The sequence below is a fragment of the Microtus oregoni genome, unplaced genomic scaffold, assembly GCF_018167655.1.
Source record: "Microtus oregoni isolate MIOR12 unplaced genomic scaffold, Mior012 000026F_ref0000081, whole genome shotgun sequence".
Classification (NCBI taxonomy): domain Eukaryota; kingdom Metazoa; phylum Chordata; class Mammalia; order Rodentia; family Cricetidae; genus Microtus; species Microtus oregoni.
Genome location: NW_024543085.1, coordinates 95801 through 116116, shown reverse-complemented (window position 1 = coordinate 116116; position 20316 = coordinate 95801). Strand labels below are relative to the sequence as shown.

The 20316-nt window shown below is 42.6% G+C and overlaps 1 protein-coding gene across 1 annotated transcript; it reads left to right on the top strand.

Moving 5' to 3' along the window:
• The first annotated feature begins 14045 nt into the window (after positions 1–14045).
• On the top strand, positions 14046–18132 carry LOC121463245 (AF4/FMR2 family member 1-like). Its single transcript, XM_041675362.1, is given in 3 exon segments — positions 14046–14066; positions 14279–17969; positions 17972–18132. Coding segments are annotated over 3 exon segments (3873 nt in total).
• Positions 18133–20316: the final 2184 nt, after the last annotated feature.

Here is a 20316-nt window from a genome sequence, read left to right as displayed (position 1 = left end):
GTAAATTAAAGACTCGTGTGGTCAGAAAAAGAGAGATATACAGTAAAGAGAGCTTCAAAGACAAAGAAAATTTCTAAATGGTTTGAAGTGTGTTAAAAATATATGCAGACTAAAATTTAAAGTTCTTAAAGTAAAAAAAAAAGGAAGAGAGTTGTTGTGTGTGGTACACACCTTTAATCCCAACACTTGGTAGGCAGAGGGAGATAGACCTCTGTGACTTCAAGGTGTGGTAGCACACGCCTTTAATCCCAATGCCTGGGAGGCAGAGACAGGCGGATCTCTAAGAGTTCAAAGACAGCCTGGTCTACAGAGTTACTTCAGGTCAAAGATACAGAGAACCTGTCTCAAAAAGCAAAAAGTTAAAAGTAAAAATAAACGAAATAGAGGTTAAAACAAAGGTGTACAAAGATGGAAAATAAACAGAGAATTTTGATACTGTATGCTATTGTGCTCTCTTTGAATTGTTTGAATGCTGAGGAAAGAGCAAAAGCTACTAAAAGATACTTGTTTATAAATGCTTCTGAACTGATCCAACATAGATATTTTGAATTTGTATCTAAGGATATGATACTTTGGAAAGGAGTTTCTTATTTTGTTTTCACAGAGGATGAGACACTGTTCATTTCTTCTATTCCGATTTGGTATGATGGACCATGCCCTCCTGAAGGGTTGCAGTGAACATCTTCAGAAAATTGCTTCGCTCAACTGCCAACTGAGATGAAACTAGCACACAGGTTATACCATGAAAGACCTAATTAACGACGCCCCCATTCAGCAGGAAGCAGTTTGGAGAGAAAAAACTGCGCCCATGTTCCCAAATATGGTTTATAAACGTTCTTTTACATTTAAAGGGGGATATGATATAGGTATGAATAATTTGCATTAGTATAGATTTTGCTTTATTGATAGAGATTTAAGGTCAATTTTGTTATATGTATATGTATTTCTGATTTTGATTAAGGTATTGTGATTGTGTAGTTCATTTAAATATGTACTGTATAATTAAGAAATATAGGTTGTTAATGGATAATCATCAGTAATAGTCAAGTTTGTAATCATGTTAGTTAATATTTTCTAGATGTGCGTAGATATATTTTAGATAGACATTCTTCATGTCTTTCAAAGATTACAGAATAGAACATCTAATGTTTTAATAACTGAGGACTTTTCATGACAATGAGACACTCTGCTCCTGGCAGCACCAATGTACTTCCAGAGGAAGATGGGCATTGAAGAGGCACCTTATGGAGTTTGATAGCCATTTGGGCAAGAAACTGCTCTTGCCTGGACTACTGCATAAACTGGACACAGAGAACCCACAGAGAGAGGACTACTGAACTTGCCTAAGGTGAGATGATCTTTCAGGGTTCCTGATTCATGAAAGAGTCTGCGAGACATTTTGCAGGACACAACAGATAGTGACTGAAATGACTTTGAATTTTCCTGCTTCATGGAAATGTCTGCTGGATACTATGGGCCTGAAGGCTGAAGATGGATGCCCCAACAGTACAAAAGAACTTTGGGTGACTGTCCAGGCAGCAAGATGTCTTTGTCATTTCTAGAGTTTGAAGTTTCTTAGTTCTTGTTTACTTAGGTAATATTATATCTTTCTGGAGTCTTTGATGGAGTTAAGAATAGTTAGTTATAGTTATAGTTTTCCTTAGTTATGATAAAGATTATTGTAACTTTTACTTGATGACTGTTTTGTTATATGTAATTTTGCTATGTTAAAGCCTTTTTTTTTTTGTTTAAACCGAAAAAGGGGAAATGATGGAGGAAGGTCATTGGCTAATAAAGGAACTGCCCTGGCCCATTTTATTGGTTAGGACATAGGTAGGTGGAGTAAACAGATCAGAACGCTGGGAGGAAGAGGAAGTGAGGTCAGAGACTCGACAGCTCTCCTCTCGGGGCAGACACCTCAGAGAGAGACGCCATGCCCCGCTCCCGGGATGAAGCTCCGACCCAGGATGGACATAGGCTAGAATCTTCCTGGTAAGCGCACCTTGGGGTGCCATACACAGATGATTAGAAATGGGCTAAATTAATATGTGAGAATTAGCCTAGAAGAGAATGGGCCAAGCAGTGCTTAAAAGAATACAGTGTCTGTGTAATTATTTTGGGGCATAAGCTAGCCGAGCAGGCGGCCGGGGTGCTGGGAACGCAGCCCCGCCGCCCTAATTACTACACTGAGTGGCTATGTGATTTTGTTATTTTTTTTTGTTGTTGTTGTTGTTTTTTGGTTCGGTTTGTTTTTTGGTGTTCTGAGTGATTTTTTTTTTGTTTTTTGGGTTTTTGAGGGGAGTTGGTTTTTTTGGGGGGGGTTGTAGGTGGGTCTTCTATCTCTCTGTTGCTTTCATTCGTTAATTAATAAAGAAAACTACTTGGCCTGATAGGTAAGAGCATAGGTAGGTGGGGAAGACAGGACAGAATGCTGGAAGGAAGAAGGCAGTGAGGCAGATGCCATGATTCCTCCACTCGAGACAGATATAGGCTAGAATCTTTCCCGCTAAGCCACCACCTCATGGTGCTACACACATCAATAGAAATGGGTTAATCAAGATGTGAGAGTTAGCCGGTGAGAGGCTAGAGCTAATGGGCCAAGCAGTGTTTAAAAGAATACAGTTTGTGTGTTGTTATTTCAGGTACAAAGCTAACCGGGCGGGAGGTAGGTGGGAATGCAGCCCACCACTCCTCCTACAAATGGCACCCAGACGTGGATAACTGAATCCACAGAAAGCCTGAAAAAGCTTGGGAAAGAATAGAGTAAAGAATGTTGTCTTCATAGCAGCAATTTCTCGGGTCTGCTCTGCTTGCTAGAGGAAAACACTGTCATTTAAGAGAGGTTTCCTGACTCAGCTTTAGCTGCAAATCCCTGCAGCTCTTAAGAGGTCCTGACAAGAAACACTTAAATAGTGTTGATAAAAAGCAGACCACATGTTTTTTGGTTTTCAGCCATAGCAGGAAAAAAAGCTGTGCCATTTTAAAATGCCAGCTTTCTGGGCCTTCCTGCCAGGGCAAACTCTGACTCTTTCAGGCAGGCAATCTGACTAAGTGTGGTCTGTGAGCAGAATGCTGCAGCTTGCTTGCTGGCAAGGACCTTGAAATGCCATAGAGTTGTGGCAATAAAAATAACTACAGCTGAAAAGCTAAGGAATGGGCTGGGTCTAGCCATCAAAGCCACAGCTTTTAATCCTCTCCATAAAGACTCATGTGGTCAGAAAAAGAGAGATATACAGTAAAGAGAGATTCAAAGACAAAGAAAACCTCTAAATGCTTTACCGTGTGTTAAAAATATATGCAAGCTAAAGGTTAAAGTTCTTAAAAGTAAAAAAGAAAAAAAGGAAGTAGTTGGGTGTGGTGGTACACTTGGGAGGCAGAGGTAAATTGACTCTATGACTTCAAGGTGTGGTAGCACACACCTTTAATCCCAATGCCTGGGAGGCAGAGACAGACAAATCTCTGTGACTTCAAGGTGTGGTAGGACACACCTTTAACCCCAGCACTTGGGAGGCAGAGGCAAGTGGATCTCTGTGAGTTCAAGGACAGCCTGGTCTACAGACTTATTCCAGGACAAAGATATACAAAGAACCTGTCTCAAAAAGTAAAAATAAACAAAATAGAGGTTAAAATAAAGCTGCACAAAGATGGAAAATACACAGATAATCTTGATACTCTATTTTATTATGCTCTCTTTGAATTGTTGAATGCTGAAGAAAGAGTAACAGCTGCTAAAAGATATTTGTTTATAAATGCTGCTGAACTAATCCAAGGTAGATATTTTGAAATACCTTGATGTTAAAATTGAATCTAAGGTTATGATGCTTTGGGAAAGTTCTCCTTTTGTTTTCACAGAGGAAGAAACCCTGTGGATTGCTTCTATCCCAATATTGTATGATAGACCACACCCTCCTGAAAGGTTGCAGCAGTGAACACCTTAAAATTACTTGACTCAACTGCTGACTGAAATGTACCTACCACCCAGGTTATACCATGAAAATCCTAGATAACAGCACCCCATTCAGCACGGAGCAGTTTGGAGAGAAAAAACTGTGCCAATATTCCCAAATATTGTTTATAAATGTTCTTTTATATTTAAAGGGGGATATGACATATATACCTGAATAATTTGCATTGGTATGGACTTTAAGGTCAATTTTGTTTTATGTATATGTATTTCTAATCTTGATTAAGGTATTGTGATTTTGTAGTTCATTTAAAATATAATGTATAATTAGGAAATATAGGTTTTTAATGGATAATCATCAATAATAGTCAAGCTTGTAGTCATGTTAGTTAGATTTTCTAGATATATAAAGATATATTTTAGATAGACATTCTTCATATCTTTCAAAGACTACAGAATATGGCATTTTAAATGTTTTAATAACTTAGGGCTTTTCATGACAATGAGACACATCTGCTCCTGGCAGCACCAATCTACTTCAAGAGGAAGATGGGCATTGAAGAGGCTCCTTATAGAGTTGGTTAGCCATTTGGGCAAGAAACTGCTCTTGCCTGGACTGTTGCATAAACTGGACACAGAGAACCGGCAGAGAGAGAACTGCTGAACTTGCCTAAAGGTGAGATGATCTTTCAGGGTTTCTGATTCATGAAAGAGTCTGCAAGACATTCTGCAGGACACAGCAGAGAGTGACTGAATTGCCTTTGAAATTTCCTGCTTCATGGAAATGTCTTCTGGATACTATGGGCCTGTAGGCTGAAGATGGATGCCCCAGTGGTACAGAGAAACTTTGGGTGACTTTCCAGGCAGCGAGATGTCTCTGTGATTTCTAGAGTTTTTTAAGTTGCTTACTTCTCATTACTTAGGAAATATTATATCCTTCTGGAGTCTTTGATCGAGTTGAAGAATAGATAGATAGTTATTATAATTGTTTTCCTTTGTTATGATAAAAGATAAAGTAGATGTAAATATTGTAACTGTAATTCTTGCTTTATAAGTGTTTTGTTATATGTAATTTTGCTATGTTAAAGTTAAAGCCTTCCTTTTTTTTGTTTAAACTGAAAAACAGGAAATGATGGAGGAAGTTCATTGGTAAATAAAGAAACTGCTTGGCCCTCTTAGATTAGAACATAGGTGGGCGGAGTAAACAGAACAGAATACTGGGAGGAAGAGGAAGTTAGCTCAGACGCCATGCTCCCCATCCTGGGCAGATGCGGTGAAGCTAGCTGCTAGGTCAGAAATGCTGAATCTTTCCCGGTAAGACTGGTGCTACACAGATTACTACAAATGGGTTAGGCAAAATAATGAGAATTAGCCCATAAGAGGCAAGAGCTAGTGGGCCAAGCAATGTTTAAATGAATACAGTTTGTGTGTTGTTATTTTGGGGCATAAGCTAGCCAGTCGGCTGGGAGCTGGGTGGCAGTAACACAGGCCTGCAGCTCCCTCAACAGACAGAGAGACGGGGAAAGATGGGGCAGTGAACAGGTAAATATGTGGAAATGAGAGGACAGCTCCATAATATTTTCCATTCCCTCCTTCCACCTTTTCATAGGTTCTAGAGATCAAACCCAGGTCACCAAGCTCACACAGCAAGTGTCTTTGCCTTCTGAACCATCTCGCGAGTCCCTCCTCCTTCTATTCCATTTTTATCCTATACTGTATCAATTCTTTTCCTCGTTGTTCTAACAAAATGCCCAACTGAAAATGTGAGAGTAGCAAAACTGAATAACACAGGTGGGAAGTTTCTTCCATTGCAAGCAGGTGGAAGAGTGACTTGTGGGTTCTTTTAAATGAAACTTGTGCTAGATAACACAGCTTCTTTCCAAAGTACATAGTGTGGATAGGAGAGATGGTTTGGTAGGTAATAGTACTTACACCTGTAGGGGACCTGGGTTGGGTTCCCAGAACCCATATTGTATAGCTCACAGTCTGGACTCCATGAGCAACTGCAGTCACACGCACAAACACCCACATATGTACATACACATCAATTAAAATTTGTAAAAATAAATCTCAAAACAATCCAGTCTTTAACCATATTATCGAGAAATAAGCCAACAAGAAAATTAGATGAGATTGGAGACTTCAGTCTTCCATGTTCTTTACCAGACAAAGCAGATGTCTAATGATCGATTAATATTTAATTATATCAGAATCCTCAAATACTATAATTAACAATTAAAAATCTAAGAACATGACATTTCTGGTACACTTATAGTATAATAAGAAGTATTATAGAAAAATTAACACGGTAATTTTAATTTTTATTAAATATATATAATTTCTCAAATGAATTTTGAAACTCTATAGTCAAAAATAATGATTTTTCTTCAAACTTGGGATTCAAAATATTTTTAATCAGAGTTCTTCTATGTCTGATGTTTTTGTGATTTTTATTTATTAAGTTTTAAAATTCTACAGTAAAAATAATAGTTGTCAGAGAGCAAGAAAAGGAGAGTTCTGATTTATGGACATGTACCCTGAAATGAGTTTGATCACAGATGCTATTATATTTAGAACAAAATACAAATGTACAACTCTAAGTTTCACCATAAAAAGATTCTCATTAATTTTTTTGTAAATATAAAAACATCAACAACAACAACAAAAACAGCTTTCATCTCAAAGGAGAGTTTATTCTGGAGTCAAATATGAGTGATTATGGTGAGTGAGCAAAGTCAGCAACTATAACCTAGGAACTCAACCCAGGTCCCACTGTGGAAACCATGTCATGGTCATAAAGTTTGTTTATTTGTTTATTTGGTTTGTTGGTTGGCTTCTCATGGCAGGGTTTCTCTGCTTAACAGCTCTAGCTTTTGTGAAACTTGCTGTGTAGCTCAGACTGTTCTCAGACTCACAGTGATCCACCTGCCTCTGCCTCCTGAGTGCTGGGATTAAAGGTGTGTGCCGCCACTGTCTGGAAGTAAGATTTTTAACAGTAATAGAAAAAGGAGGAAAGAGCCATAAATCAAAGTACTTTAAAAATGCCTTGGCTGGGGGCAGCAGGAGCATGGATCTGTGGTGGAAGGGTACTGGCTGCTCTTCCAAAGGACCTGGATTTGGTTCCCAACATCTACATGATGCTTCACAACAATCTAACTTCAGTTCCAGGGTATCCAACGACCTCTTCTGACCACCATCACCCCTCGTGGGTCAGAAGGTTTGCATATGGTACTGATAGAGTCATGCAGGTACACATAAGATAAAGTATATACATCTAAAATAATACATAGGTGGGGATGGTTGCAGCAAAGCAAGAAACATTCCAGCTCTCCACAACACCCAGAAGCTCCAATCAGTCAGCCTTGTAAAGTCATTAACACAGAGGCAGATTTTTCTGTATATGGGGAATGCACCTATTCACAAATACAAACCAATCTACAGAAGTTTAAGGCAGATCTGAGGTTTCTTTCGAAGAAGCACAGATGTACACCTTCCCTGAACAAGTGAAAGAACACTAAACAGGTCTGAAAACTGAAATATATAACTCTAATAAGATGTCCAAAAAATGTTGAAAAAGCTAGAGTTTTTGTATTGAACCCTCATCTATCTCTAGAGAGTGACAGATTAAGCATTAATTTATCTTAAAAACGAAGGCGTTGAAATCTGCAGAGTACTCATAGACGCGTTGCCTCCAGTAAAGACACATGTGGTGATTTCCTCGTATCCGCTCAAGCATCTGTCTCATCATGTTTGGCATGCTTTCCTCACATAGCTGTGATGTGGTGGATATTGCAATTGACGCTAAGGAAAAGACTAAAACATCCTAAACCTCACATGACTGCGTTGTAAAAGTTTGTTCCCGGCTTCTCAGCCCTGAAATAATTATAAAGTAACCATAATATTTGCAATGCTGTTCGGCCAATAGCTTAAGCGTATTTCTAGCTAATTTATATCTCAATTTACGTATCTCCATTAATCTGTGTATCACCATGAGATTGTAGTAAAGTTCAGCATCTGTCTCTGGCAGGGCTACATGGCCTCTCACTGAATCCACCTTCTTTTTCTCAGCATTGAGTTTAGTTTTTCCTGCCTAGTTCTACTCTGCCCCATCCACAGACCAAGGCAGTTTCTTTTGAAAGACTCTGGGCCACCTTAGCAAAACTGCCCCCCCCTCCTCTGGGAACCAGGAACGTGATAATCACCCACAGGTGCACTGGAGCTTTGGGAAATACCCTGGAATTCTCCATCCTTTTTGTATTTCTTCTTCAATAGACCCAGGCCTTGGAACTGGAGTAAAACGACCTGCAGATGACCTGCAGGTGTTTCTCCTTTTTCAACCAACCCAGCAATCACCATAGCAATGACCCATCATAGTTAGCTGACCATTCAAAAGAGCTAATCACAATAGTTGACAAATGACTTCTTCACTCCCACTTTTGAGTCTGCACTCCCCCTTTTGATTCTGCACTCCCTCTTTTGGTTCTGCGGTTTTTAAAAGAAGCCTGTAATAACTTTTCGTGGTCCCTCTCCTCCCGAGACTGGGGGACCTCTGTTGCAGCAGAAATAAAAATTCCTCTTGCTTTTGCATCAACTGTGGTGTGAGAGTGGCCTCTTGGGGCAACTCTTCCTTGGTGATTGGACTTTAGGGCCCAACACTTTATTCACCAATGGTATTCACAGCATACAGAGGGAATCCCACATCATGACTGACTCTGAGTTATAGATATTATCACAAGTCCTGTGACAACCAGTGCTCTACTGTTGAGTGACCAATTCACTCATCCTTGTGCTGATGGTAGGAAAGAATCAGACATTAACTTCCAGAGTCAGACACCACAACAAAAATTACCAAAACCAACCGAGTGGTGGTGGTGCATGCCTTTAATCCCATCACTCAGGAGACAGAAGCAGGCGTATCTCTGTACATTCAAGGCCAGCCTGTCTACAAGAGCTAGTTCCAGGACAGCTAGCACTGTTACACAGAGAAACTCTGCCTCAAAAAAACAAAACAAAAATAAAGAAAAAAAATACCAAAACCAAGATAAAGACAGGTACCCAGGACTGGAGCTGGAGTTCCTAAATCTCTCTGAGGATATTCAGAATGGTATCACCAAAAAGATGGGGGCTGGTCTAAATCTTGAGAATAGTGAGCAAGCCAGGCAGGAAGACTTGACAAGTGACATAGTCTGCTTTCTATTTCTGTGGTAACCACCATGACCAAAAGCAAGTTAAGGAGGAGAAAGTTTGTCGGGCTTACATGTCCTGATCACAGTCCAGCTATGAGGAAAGTCAGGGAACTCAAAGAGGAGCAGAGACAGGGACCATGAATGAATGCTGCTTGCTGGTTTGTGCCCAATGGCTTGCCCTGAGTTTGCTTTCTTTTAGAACTCAGGACCACCCTGCCCAGGGCAGCAACACCCACCCACATCAATTATCAATCAGGAAAATACCCCCCAATTTTTACTTTTACTGTCTTTTGCTTATCTATTATGGCTTCCAATTTTGTGTTTTTATAGGGCATGTGTGTCTACATGTGTATGCGTTTCTAAGTGTTTTTTGTTTTTCCATTTGTCTGTTTGCTTTGTTGTTTGTTTGTTTATTGGCCTACTTGTTTTTTAAAAACAGAAAGAAGTTCTGGTGTTGGGTGGGTGGGGACGTAGGGAGGGGCTGGGAGGAGATCAGGACAGTTTGAGGCAATCCAATGGCTGAGGCCCTCTTCTTCCCAGGTGACTCTAGTTTGTGTTGACAAAAACTAGTCAGCAGTGTTTTTTTTTCACTTTTAGGAATTTATTCTTTTATATTTTTAATATTCTCTTAAAATTTCAGGTATGTATATAATATATGTCAATTATATATACTGTATATCCTCCCATCTAACTCCCCCCACATGCTTTCCAACATACCTTTCCCACGATTGAATCAAATTAGTGCTACCCATGAACAGATGCATGCCCATGAGGCATGGTCAACCTACCAGTAACCACAGTCCTAAACAGCCCAACTGCCATCAACTGTTAGCTGGCAAATAATGCTCATAGATTTATGAAGTACAGCATTATATTTAGATATATGTGGCAAAATAATTGAATTGGGCCAATTCATGCATCTTGGACCTGCTCTCCCACAACACCTTTTCTTTTCATCAAAATATTCCATCTAATCCAAAATATTCCATCTAATCAAGCAGAAGAAGGCCTATATTATGCAGGAACCCTAACCCCAAACATCCCAGGTCATTGGTGACTCTCCCCATGTGAGAATTTTTTTACACTGCACAATTTGATAGAAAACCTAGCATGACCACTCTGCCTCCCTCTCCCACCCATGTGGGTATAAAGGATTATTAAAACCCTTTCTCCCTGGCAATCCCTGTTGATTCCATTAAGAATCTGTGGAGCTTCTATTGTGTTTGTTTGCTCACCAGGACTTATTGCTAGCTCAAAGTGAATACTACTCTCTTGGAAGGGGAGAAAAATTTTCACAGGGCAGTAGTGGCTCATGCCTTTATTCCCTTCTCTCCCCCCCCCTCTTCTTCCCACAACTCCAACCCCTTACCCCCACCTCCATGCTTCCACCTTTTACCCGGCAATCTTGTCTGCTTCCAATTTTCAAGATGATCCATATATGTTTTTCTTTGGGTTCACCTTGTCATTTGGCTTCTCTAAGCATATAAGTTTGTGAACTATAGGCTTAATGTCCTTTGTTTATGGCTAGAATCCACTAATGAGTGAGTACATACCATATTCATCTTTTTGGGTCTGGGTTACCTCACTCAGGATAGTGTTTTCTATTTCCATCCATTTGCATGCAAAATTCAAAATGTCATTATTTTTTTACCACTGAGTAGTACTCTAATGTGTATATATTCCACACTTTCTTTATCCATTCTTCCATTGAGGGGCATGTAGTTTGTTTCCAGGATCTGGCAATTACAAATAATGCTGCTATGAACATAGTTGAACAAATGCTTTTGTAGTATGATTGGGCATCTCTTGGGTATATTCCCAAGAGTGGTATTGCTGGATCCTGAGATAGATTGATTCCCAATAATATGGATTTCTAGAGATACATTCCAAAGTCAAATTATGCAGTTCTAATGTCATTTGAAATGTACATAAAAAGAATCTTTTGAGAGTAATGTATTCTATCATGTGTGTCTACCATTGCACAACAAGAGAGCCATTTCAAATGATTTTATGTTGAATTGTTCAAAGCAGTTCTTTAAAACCTATACCTAGATACATCATTAGCTACCTGAGTACTGAATGGAGAGATGTTTAAGTGGTTTTAATCAAAATCTATTGTTACCTCTGGTTTTAGTTGCATTTCTAGAAAATGGAATTTGGCTCAATTTGTATCTCTTGGTGATAAATGTTTTATGAAGAGCAATTAGTACTTTTAATTTTAAATGTTTTAAAAAATAGTAATAAAAGTTGGCCCACACTTTCAATCCCTGCAGCTTGGAGACAAAGACAGGATGATCCCTGTGAGTTTGAAGGTCAACCTTATCTGCATAATGAGTTGAGGTCAGCCAGGTCTGTATAGTGAGATCCTGTCTCAAATAATGAAAAAAAGAAAAATGAATACAAATAATGTAAGGAGACATTTTGTGTAACCAACTGAAACAAGCAAACATTTGCATAGTCCCAAGGAAGGCTGATGTAAGGCCGTTAGCATGGCACCATGAGAAAGTCAAGCCACAAGAGGACATGGAGATATGTGTTGATATTTTGTTTGTAATCTAAGAAATAAAGCTTGCCTGGAGGTTAGAGTGCAGGGTTACTGCAAGTTAGACATAGAGGGCAGACAGTAATGGCGCACACCTTTAATCCCAGCGCTCACAAGACAGGCAGACAGATCTCTGGGAGTTCAAGGTTAATCCGGCCTACTTGAAACAGTGGATTGAGCCAGTCAGTGGATTAACGTTTAATCCTGGTGTTTGAGATTCACACACCCTTACTACCAGCAATAGGGAGGTGGAGTCAAGAAGGGATTAAAGTTTAAGGCGGGGCAGAGAAAGCTATATAAGCAGGACCTCAAGTGCTATTTGAACATACCGTATGAGATTTGGTGGAGACCCAGCTCAGTCTAGGAAGTCTGAGGATCACCCATCTTGATCTGAGCTTGGATAGAGGTGAGTTTCACTTGGGGCTTACTGGTCTGTTTCTCTGATCTTTAGCGTTAACCCCTGCTTCTGACACTCGGTACTAATTATAAAGAACAGTTAGAACTCGTGCTACAGAGATGGGCAGCTACAATCACGAAGGAACAAAACTTGGTGTGGGAAAATAAGGAAAACTTATGCCTTAGTGCTTTCAAAGCACAAAACTTAGAAACATATATACAGATAGCAATTTGCTAAAACACGGCAACATGATCTCTCCCCTGGCAAAAGAGGGGCAGAAGGCCTCACACTCTGCAAGTAAATGACCAGGGCAGAAAATGACTGTGCTCTGTCAACTATAGTGAATTCTAGATCAGAATCAGGATCAGGACACACAAAAAAAGAGATAGGATTTAGGACACTAAAAAATCATTCAAGGGGATGAGCCGTGGAGCCATAGTGCTGCATACACAACCCTCACACGCGTCCTGTGAGCAAAACAAAGCAGACCCGAAAGAAAAGCGCACACTATTAGTTTTGTATATATGAAGTTCTGGAATAGCACAGTGGCTCTGTGGAAATAAATGTCACCACAGTGCTCATTTAAGAGATCACTCATGACAGGAGAGGAGCATGAACGATTTTAGTAGAGGTCTCACATACTCAGGTAAGAGGATGTGTAAAGTGAAATTTCTAAGTGTACATTCAAAATCTCTGCATTCTATTTGAATAACTTAGACACCATGAACCCAGTGCTGGCTTAAAGAAGGGCTACCCATCCCCCACATCAAAGGAACCCAATGGCCTCTGCTCTGAGCACCTATCTTATGGCTGGTTTACCTGCTCAACTCAAAGCTTAGGTTCCTGTGTGCCTGGGAGGGTCTGAGGGTTGTGTAGAGGCACTCCATAGAGAGAAGGGAGCAGCTGACCTCATTTCTTTTCTTGGGTGGTGTAGCATCTATACTGTTCCTTAAAACAGCGCAAATGTAAACGAGGTGTAAACTGCCTTCACATCTCATTTAGGAACAGATGAGCCAGGAAATGCATTTCACAGGCACAAGTGCTGCTGGTGAACGCTTAGCAAGCTGGCGCAGTCTCGCGGTACAGTGTTGAGCATTTGCTCCTCTTTCCGCGGGATCCAGGATTATTTCTGTGTTCTGACTGCTGGCCGGGTGGGAGGGAAAGGGGGCAGGGTATGAGTGTGGGAGGAAGGAGGGAGTTTCTTCTCTGGTCCTTAAGACTCCTTCCTTTCTCTGTGTGCCCAACTCCTACACATCTGCCAAAGACCAGCTTAGCTGTCACCTCCCTGGACAGCACTCATGCTCCCTGATTCTCATTCCTTTCTCCTCTAGACAGACACTGCACTTGACTCCTTCCCTCTGTCCTAATTTATCATGGCTGGCTCTATAGGATCCCTGCAGGCTAATTCTTGATCTCCGTAGTGGCTCAATTAATGATGTATAAAGTATGTGTATGTGTGTATTTGTGTGGTATATGCACACATGTGCATGCAGCGTACACACCCATGTACACACATGTAGGAGCTAGAGACAGATGTCAAGTGTCTTCCTACATCCCATCTTATTTTTTGAGACAGGGTCTCTCACTGAACTGGAAGATTGCTATTAGGGCTAGACTGGTTGACCGTTGAGATTTTGGAATCTGCTTGGAAATGTTTCACAACCCTTGAGTTACAGATATGTGTGTCTATGCTAGGCTTTTGAACGGGTGCTAAGGACAATCTGAGGTCCTCTTGTTTTCACACCAACTATTTTTATCCACTGAGCAGTCTCTCCTGCTCCTCAGTAATCTTTAAGGAATGAATGTGAACCGAAGTAGGAGAGATGGGGAGACTACAGCATAAAGATGCCTCTGTAGCAACTAACCCTTATGCAAACACCTCCCCAGAAATTCAAAAGCTCCACATACTTGAGTCATAAAATGTGCGCATTTGGGGCCAAGTGGGGGTGGGGTGAAGCTATGGGCGTGGCTTGGCACGGAGGGCGTGGCCTGGGCCTGGGGTATTCTGGGTGGCCAATGCCGGAAGTTGGCAAATCGGTAGCTGGCAGAGCCAGGGGCACTTGGCCCACAGCCTGCATGCGCCAAAGTGTGGCCTGTACCATTGGCTCCCACAATTCTAAAGTCGAACTCTCTTGTCCCTGCATCTCAACAGGTCAAGGCAGGTGACACAGACACCCCAGACATAACTATAGAACCAGAGAGCCTGGAAAATGAGCACCTTCTACTGACCGCCATTAATTGCATTCAAGGACATCAGTGAAAATAGTAACCTTCTTCGGATTTGAGAGAAGGAGAGAGGCAACCAAGAAGCTCACCCGGAGAAAGAGGTGTTTGCAGAAAAGATGCCACTGTTTGGGGAGCCCTACAAGACTACAAACAGGGATGAGTTGTCGCGTCGGATACAGAACATACTAGGAGACTACGAAGTTATGAAGGAGTTATGGAGATCTATGTCTTGTACTCAGTGTCCAAATGGTTCTGAAGACAGCCAGGGGAAGCCGAAATATCCTTCATTTCATGACAGGGAGAGCCTTGAATCCAACTCCTGTTGCACGCACATCTACCACAAGCTTTTCGGTACTTCTTCTGCCCGTGGATCACCTTTTGTTGGTAACATTAGCCACAGTTCAAAGATGGCACCACCAAGGATGGAGCCAGTGCCAAGTCTCCATGCCAAAAACTATGGTCCACCCGACAAACAGCATCTGACTCGAGATCGCCTCAGTCAGGAGGGGCACTCTTCAAACCACAAAAAGTGTGACCGCAGAGCTGATGGTGACTCAGCTCCGGCTAAAAAACTCTCACCCTTAATCTCCCCTGTGTCCCATTTGTCCCCTGTACATTCCAGACTGCAAAGAACCAGCAAGGTTTACAGCAGCAGTAGCACTAGCAATAAAGGCTACTGTGCGGACGTGTCTTCCAAGGACCTGAAGGTGAAGGTTCAAGATAACGCGACTCCTCTCGACAAGTCTTCCAAGGACCTGAAGGTGAAGGTTCAAGATAACGAGCCTCCTCTCGCCAGTTCAGTGGTAATTACGAGACTGGGGGTGGCCTCTTCTCAAACGTTTCCACCCCCACCCCTCCCCTCAGAAAGTGTTGCAATGCAGCAGAAGCCCATGACATGTATCTGGCCCACGGACGGTGAGAATCAGGCTCCCAGTGAGTCCTTGGGCCTGAAGACGCCACTGGAAGACAATGGTCAGCAGAGCTTCGAAAAATTGGATGTAAAAGTGCCAGCCAAAGCCAAACTCACCAGACTGAAGATATCTTCACAGTCGGAGTTGGTGGAGCAGTTGTTCTCCAATGAAGTCCGCTGCATTGAGGAGATTCTGAAGGAAATGACCCATTCGTGGCTCCCTCCTCTGACAGCCAAGCATAAACCCAGGACGGCCAAGACCAAGCATACACCCAGTACGGCCAAGTCATCCAGATCTCCTTTCCCTACAAAGGAGCCTCTGCCCAATAGTTCTGCAACCCAAAGCCAAAATCAATACGATCCGGCTTCCAAAATTTATCCCAATTCGCCGCAAAAAACATCCACACTCGGTGCGGACCTGCAGCTCAGTGATAGTGAAGAGAGCGACACAGAACAAACTACAGAGAAGCTTCCATCCCTATCTGCACCTCCAAGCGCTGCCCAGATTCTCCCCAAGCCGGATCCCAATTCCCAGCAAGGAACATCCATACTCTGGGAGGACCTGCAGCTCAGTGATAGTGAAGAGAGCGACATTGAACAAACTGTAGAGAAGCTTCCATCCCTATCTGCACCTCCAAGCGCTGCCCAGATTCTCCCCAAGCCGGATCCCAATTCCCAGCAAGGAACATCCATACTCTGGGAGGACCTGCAGCTCAGTGATAGTGAAGAGAGCGACATTGAACAAACTGCAGAGAAGCTTCCTTCCCTATCTGCACCTCCAAGCGCTGCCCAGATTCTCCCCAAGCCGGATCCCAATTCCCAGCAAGGAACATCCATACTCTGGGAGGACCTGCAGCTCAGTGATAGTGAAGAGAGCGACATTGAACAAACTGCAGAGAAGCTTCCTTCCCTATCTGCACCTCCAAGCGCTGCCCAGATTCTCCCCAAGCCGGATCCCAATTCCCAGCAAGGAACATCCATACTCTGGGAGGACCTGAAGCTCAGTGATAGTGAAGAGAGCGACATTGAACAAACTGTAGAGAAGCTTCCTTCCCTAGCTGCACCTCCAAGCGCTGCCCAGATTCTCCCCAAGCCGGATCCCAATTCCCAGCAAAAAACATCCATACTCTGGGAGGACCTGCAGCTCAGTGATAGTGAAGAGAGCGACATTGAACAAGCTGCAGAGAAGCTTCCTTCCCTATCTGCACCTCCAAGCGCTCCCCAGATTCTCCCCAAGCCGGTGGTGTCAGCACATTCCAGTAGTGCAAAGTCGGAAAATAAGGGTGAAAACCGCAACACTGACCAGCTACACCCTGAGTCCAAAGGCTCTCCCCCCAAGAGTTCCAGCAAAGCCGTCCAGGATCCCACTGAAGGGCCCCAACCTGAGGAGAGGAGCTGCCAGAAATCCCCTGCCCAACAGGAGTCCCCACCTCAGCGAACTATTGAAACCAAACAACCCAGAAATCCTGCCAAGGGCTCTGGCCAGGTGGAAAGTAAACCAGGACCCCTGCCTTCTGTATCAAAAAAACAGACTTCCAAAGACAAACCCGAGATGAATGCAAAAGGCAGGGAGCCTAAGCCTGAAGCTCCTATGCCCAACCATCAGGCAGCCGAGCCTGCCCCTAAGGAGAAAAGGAAGCACAAGGGTTCCCAGGCTCCCTCAGGCCCTCAGCTGTCAAAGGACAAAGCTCTAAACAGGAACTCTTTCACTCCACCCCACTGTGGTAGGGGCTGCAGTGGTGGCAGCAGTGGCAGGTCTAGCCACTGCCAACAAATTGCAAGTGTCCGGGAAGACGGTCAAAAGAGAGACACCGAATTGCTCTCACCGCTCAGGGACTCTTCACTACCAATGAGTTTGGTAGAGAAGATAAACCTAGATCACCTCACTCGGATTCCCCAGCCCCTGGGGCAGGGTGGCAGCCCTAGGAAAGCAGAAGACAGGCAGCCGCAAGCAGATAAGAAGCAAGACTCTGAAAAGAGAGACTGCAATGGCTCCAGCAGACTGAGCAAGAAGAGAAAGGGCAGCGACTCAGAAAAAGACCGTGCCAGCAAGAAAATCAGAAGGGAGAAAGATGTCCAGTCACATTGTACTTCTTCTTCCTCTTCCCATACTGAATCTTCCAAAACAGAGACTTCCAAAATGCCTTCTCTGCCACCTGTGTCAGCCTCTTCCTCCTCCCAGAAGTCAACCAAAACTGCAGGCAAGAAACCAAAGCCGGATGTAGACACCTGTGGTCAGGACCCTCCCAAAAGTGCAGGCAGTGCCAATGCCAATGACAAGGACTCTTCTGTTCCCAAGCCCAGAAAAGTGCCGAAAGTGCAGGCCAAGGGCTCGGAATACAAAGGGTCTTCTAGAGAAGCCACAAACGCGTTCCTAGTGCCTTCTTCGCCAAAGGGTAACTGTAAACCAGGGAAGCCACAAGTGAAACCTTACATGCAGAAAGCTAACTTTTACATGAAGGAAGCTCAAAGGTTGAAGTGTAAAGCAGCGGCAATGACGAACAAGATCAAAAAGGCCTTCAAATATTTGGAAGCTGTCCTGTCTTTAATTGAGTGTGGGATGGCCATGGAGTCAGAAAGCTCAGTAAAGGCAGCGTACGCTGTCTACTCAGAAACTGCAGACCTCATTAAGTTCACGATGTCATTAAAATCCTTCTCGGATGCCACGGTGCCAGCACAAGAAAAGATATTTGACGTTTTATGTTTACGTTGCCAGTCACTGGTGAACATGGCGATGTTTCGCTGTAAAAAGGACATAGTAATGAAGTATTCTCACTCTCTTGGTGACCACTTCAACAATTCTTCTCTCTGCACAGGTATTCCGTCCTCCCTCTCCCCAGTGCCTTCTCCTGCCAGATCTGTCAGGTCCCAGTCAAGTGCTGGTGGGATGATGGCCACCGTCAGTGTCCCAGTCACCATCCAGAACAAGACCTTTGCCTATTTCACCATCACAAACCACCTCCTTAAAGCCTTGGAACTCTGGGAACAGTCAGAGGCCCTTACAAATGAGAATAAAAAATTCTTTGCTCAGCTCAGCACAAAGGTGCATATCTTGAGCCTCGCCTCAACAGCAGCCTGGTGGACCTGGTGATCTACACAAGGCAAGGTCTGCAGTGGCTGAAACAAACACCCAAAACTCCCTAAAACAGGCTGGGATTACTTGACGCTTGAGCTGTCTTTGCGCAATTGGAAACTTTGATCTAGTGTAGACCACTGTTTGATGGCGACGACACACTCAGGAAGTGAAGCACCATGATGGTCAGAATTTTTGCTCACAAGTGCTGTGTGGCTATCGGTCGGATACTGGTTAGCAGAGTGGACGGTGGAAAATGACCTGCCTTTCCTATGGAAGGACGGAAGTGCAATGGAGCCTAGCTAGTGACCTTTCTGGTTGTTTTCTGTTTGTTTGAACAATAGGATACAGGTTGCCAATGAAAGGACAAGAAGCAGTTTCTAGTATCACAGCAGATACCTGTCATCTCAGTAGCCACATGAGTTTACTTCCAGAAGGAACTTTTGTTTTTGTGAATAATAATTTTTGGTGAAGGATTTTATGGATATAAATATATATTTTAAAGAAAACATTGTTTAATAAATTCTAATGACTTTTAATGAAATGAATAAATAAATGAATAAAAACATTGACATATTTGCTGTGGGACAATGGTCTTTTATCCTGTCACTTGTATTATTTTTAATAAAATGCTGATTGGCCAGTAGCCAGGCAGGAAGTATAAGAGGGGTGACCAGGCAGGAAGTAGAGGCAGGGCAATGAGAACAGGAGAATTCCGGGAAGAGGAAAGAGGCAGTCTACAGTCATCATCCAGACACAGAGGAAGTAAGATGTGACTGCCTCACCACAAAGGTACCAAGCCACGTGGCTAACACAGACAAGAATAATGGCCTAATAAAAGCTATAAGAATTAATAAGAAGCCTGAGCTAATAGGCTAACCAGTTTATAATTGATGTAGGCCTCTGTGTATTTATTTGGGACTAAACAGATGTGGGACCTGGTGGGACAGAAACCTCAATCAAGTCAACAGCCATTTCAAGCTAGTAATTTTCACTGTAACTTTTATTCCTGCTGACGAGTTTTCATAATGCCAAAAGGTGCTGTGCATGCTAACACAGAAAAGGAGAAAAGTAGTCATCAGTCTTGCCCAATTCTGAACACTACGAGCTGCTCTGGCGCCATAGTGGCATGGTTATTGTGGAACAACCAACCATTTTCTGATTGAATTTAAGTCCTGCTCAACAAGATGAAATCCATATCTGGCACCAGTGTCACACTAAGAACCTGTGTTTAGTCAGGTCATAGACAAAGAATAAGAGATCATGAGATACTTAGCACTAAATGGGACGTCTCATACCACAATTCCTCCTCCCAAGGCTCTGGAATCATTTTTAAAGAGGGGGTAGATTGATAAAAAGAAATAGTGTCTTCCTGATACAGCAAGGTAGTTGCAAGTATAAGCCACAGCAAGCCATGTGAAAGAGTTCTTGTAATTGGTTACTGAGTACCTGGAGTCATCCCTGAAAACATTATATACACACAACACTGAGTGGACCCAGCAGGCTGTGTTTATATGTTTGGATATATAATATGCATTAATGTGTAACAAGAATAATTAGAAAAAAGGAGGTCATGATTTTAAGAAGGAGTAATGAAGTGACACTCAGGAGAGATTGAAGGAAAGGAAGGTTTTATGATTATGTTTTAATTTAAGAAATAAGAATTAAAAGTGAAAAGAGTGTTGCCCTTAGTAGGTTGACCCCTAGTAAGTTGACTATACTTCAGTGGAAGGTCACACATGCATGCATATACTGAGAAGCACAAATTGGACCTGGTAGGTAAAGTACAAAGAAGATACAAAGTTGCACCGGTAGGGAAAGGAGGATGGATCTGGGAGGAGTGGGTTGGGCAGTGAATACAATCAAAACACACTGCCCAATTTCTCAAAGAACTAACCTAAAAAAAGATATACAAAGTTTCAAAGGCTCCTAAAGAAATTTTTTAACTGTTTCTGTAATTCCATGTGTCTTCAAGACACACATGTACACAAACCTCCAAAGCAAGCTTCCTGAACAAGATCAGTGTAGAAGTTAGGGAGGTTGATCATTAAAAGTCATGTGTTATTCACTTCTATGAC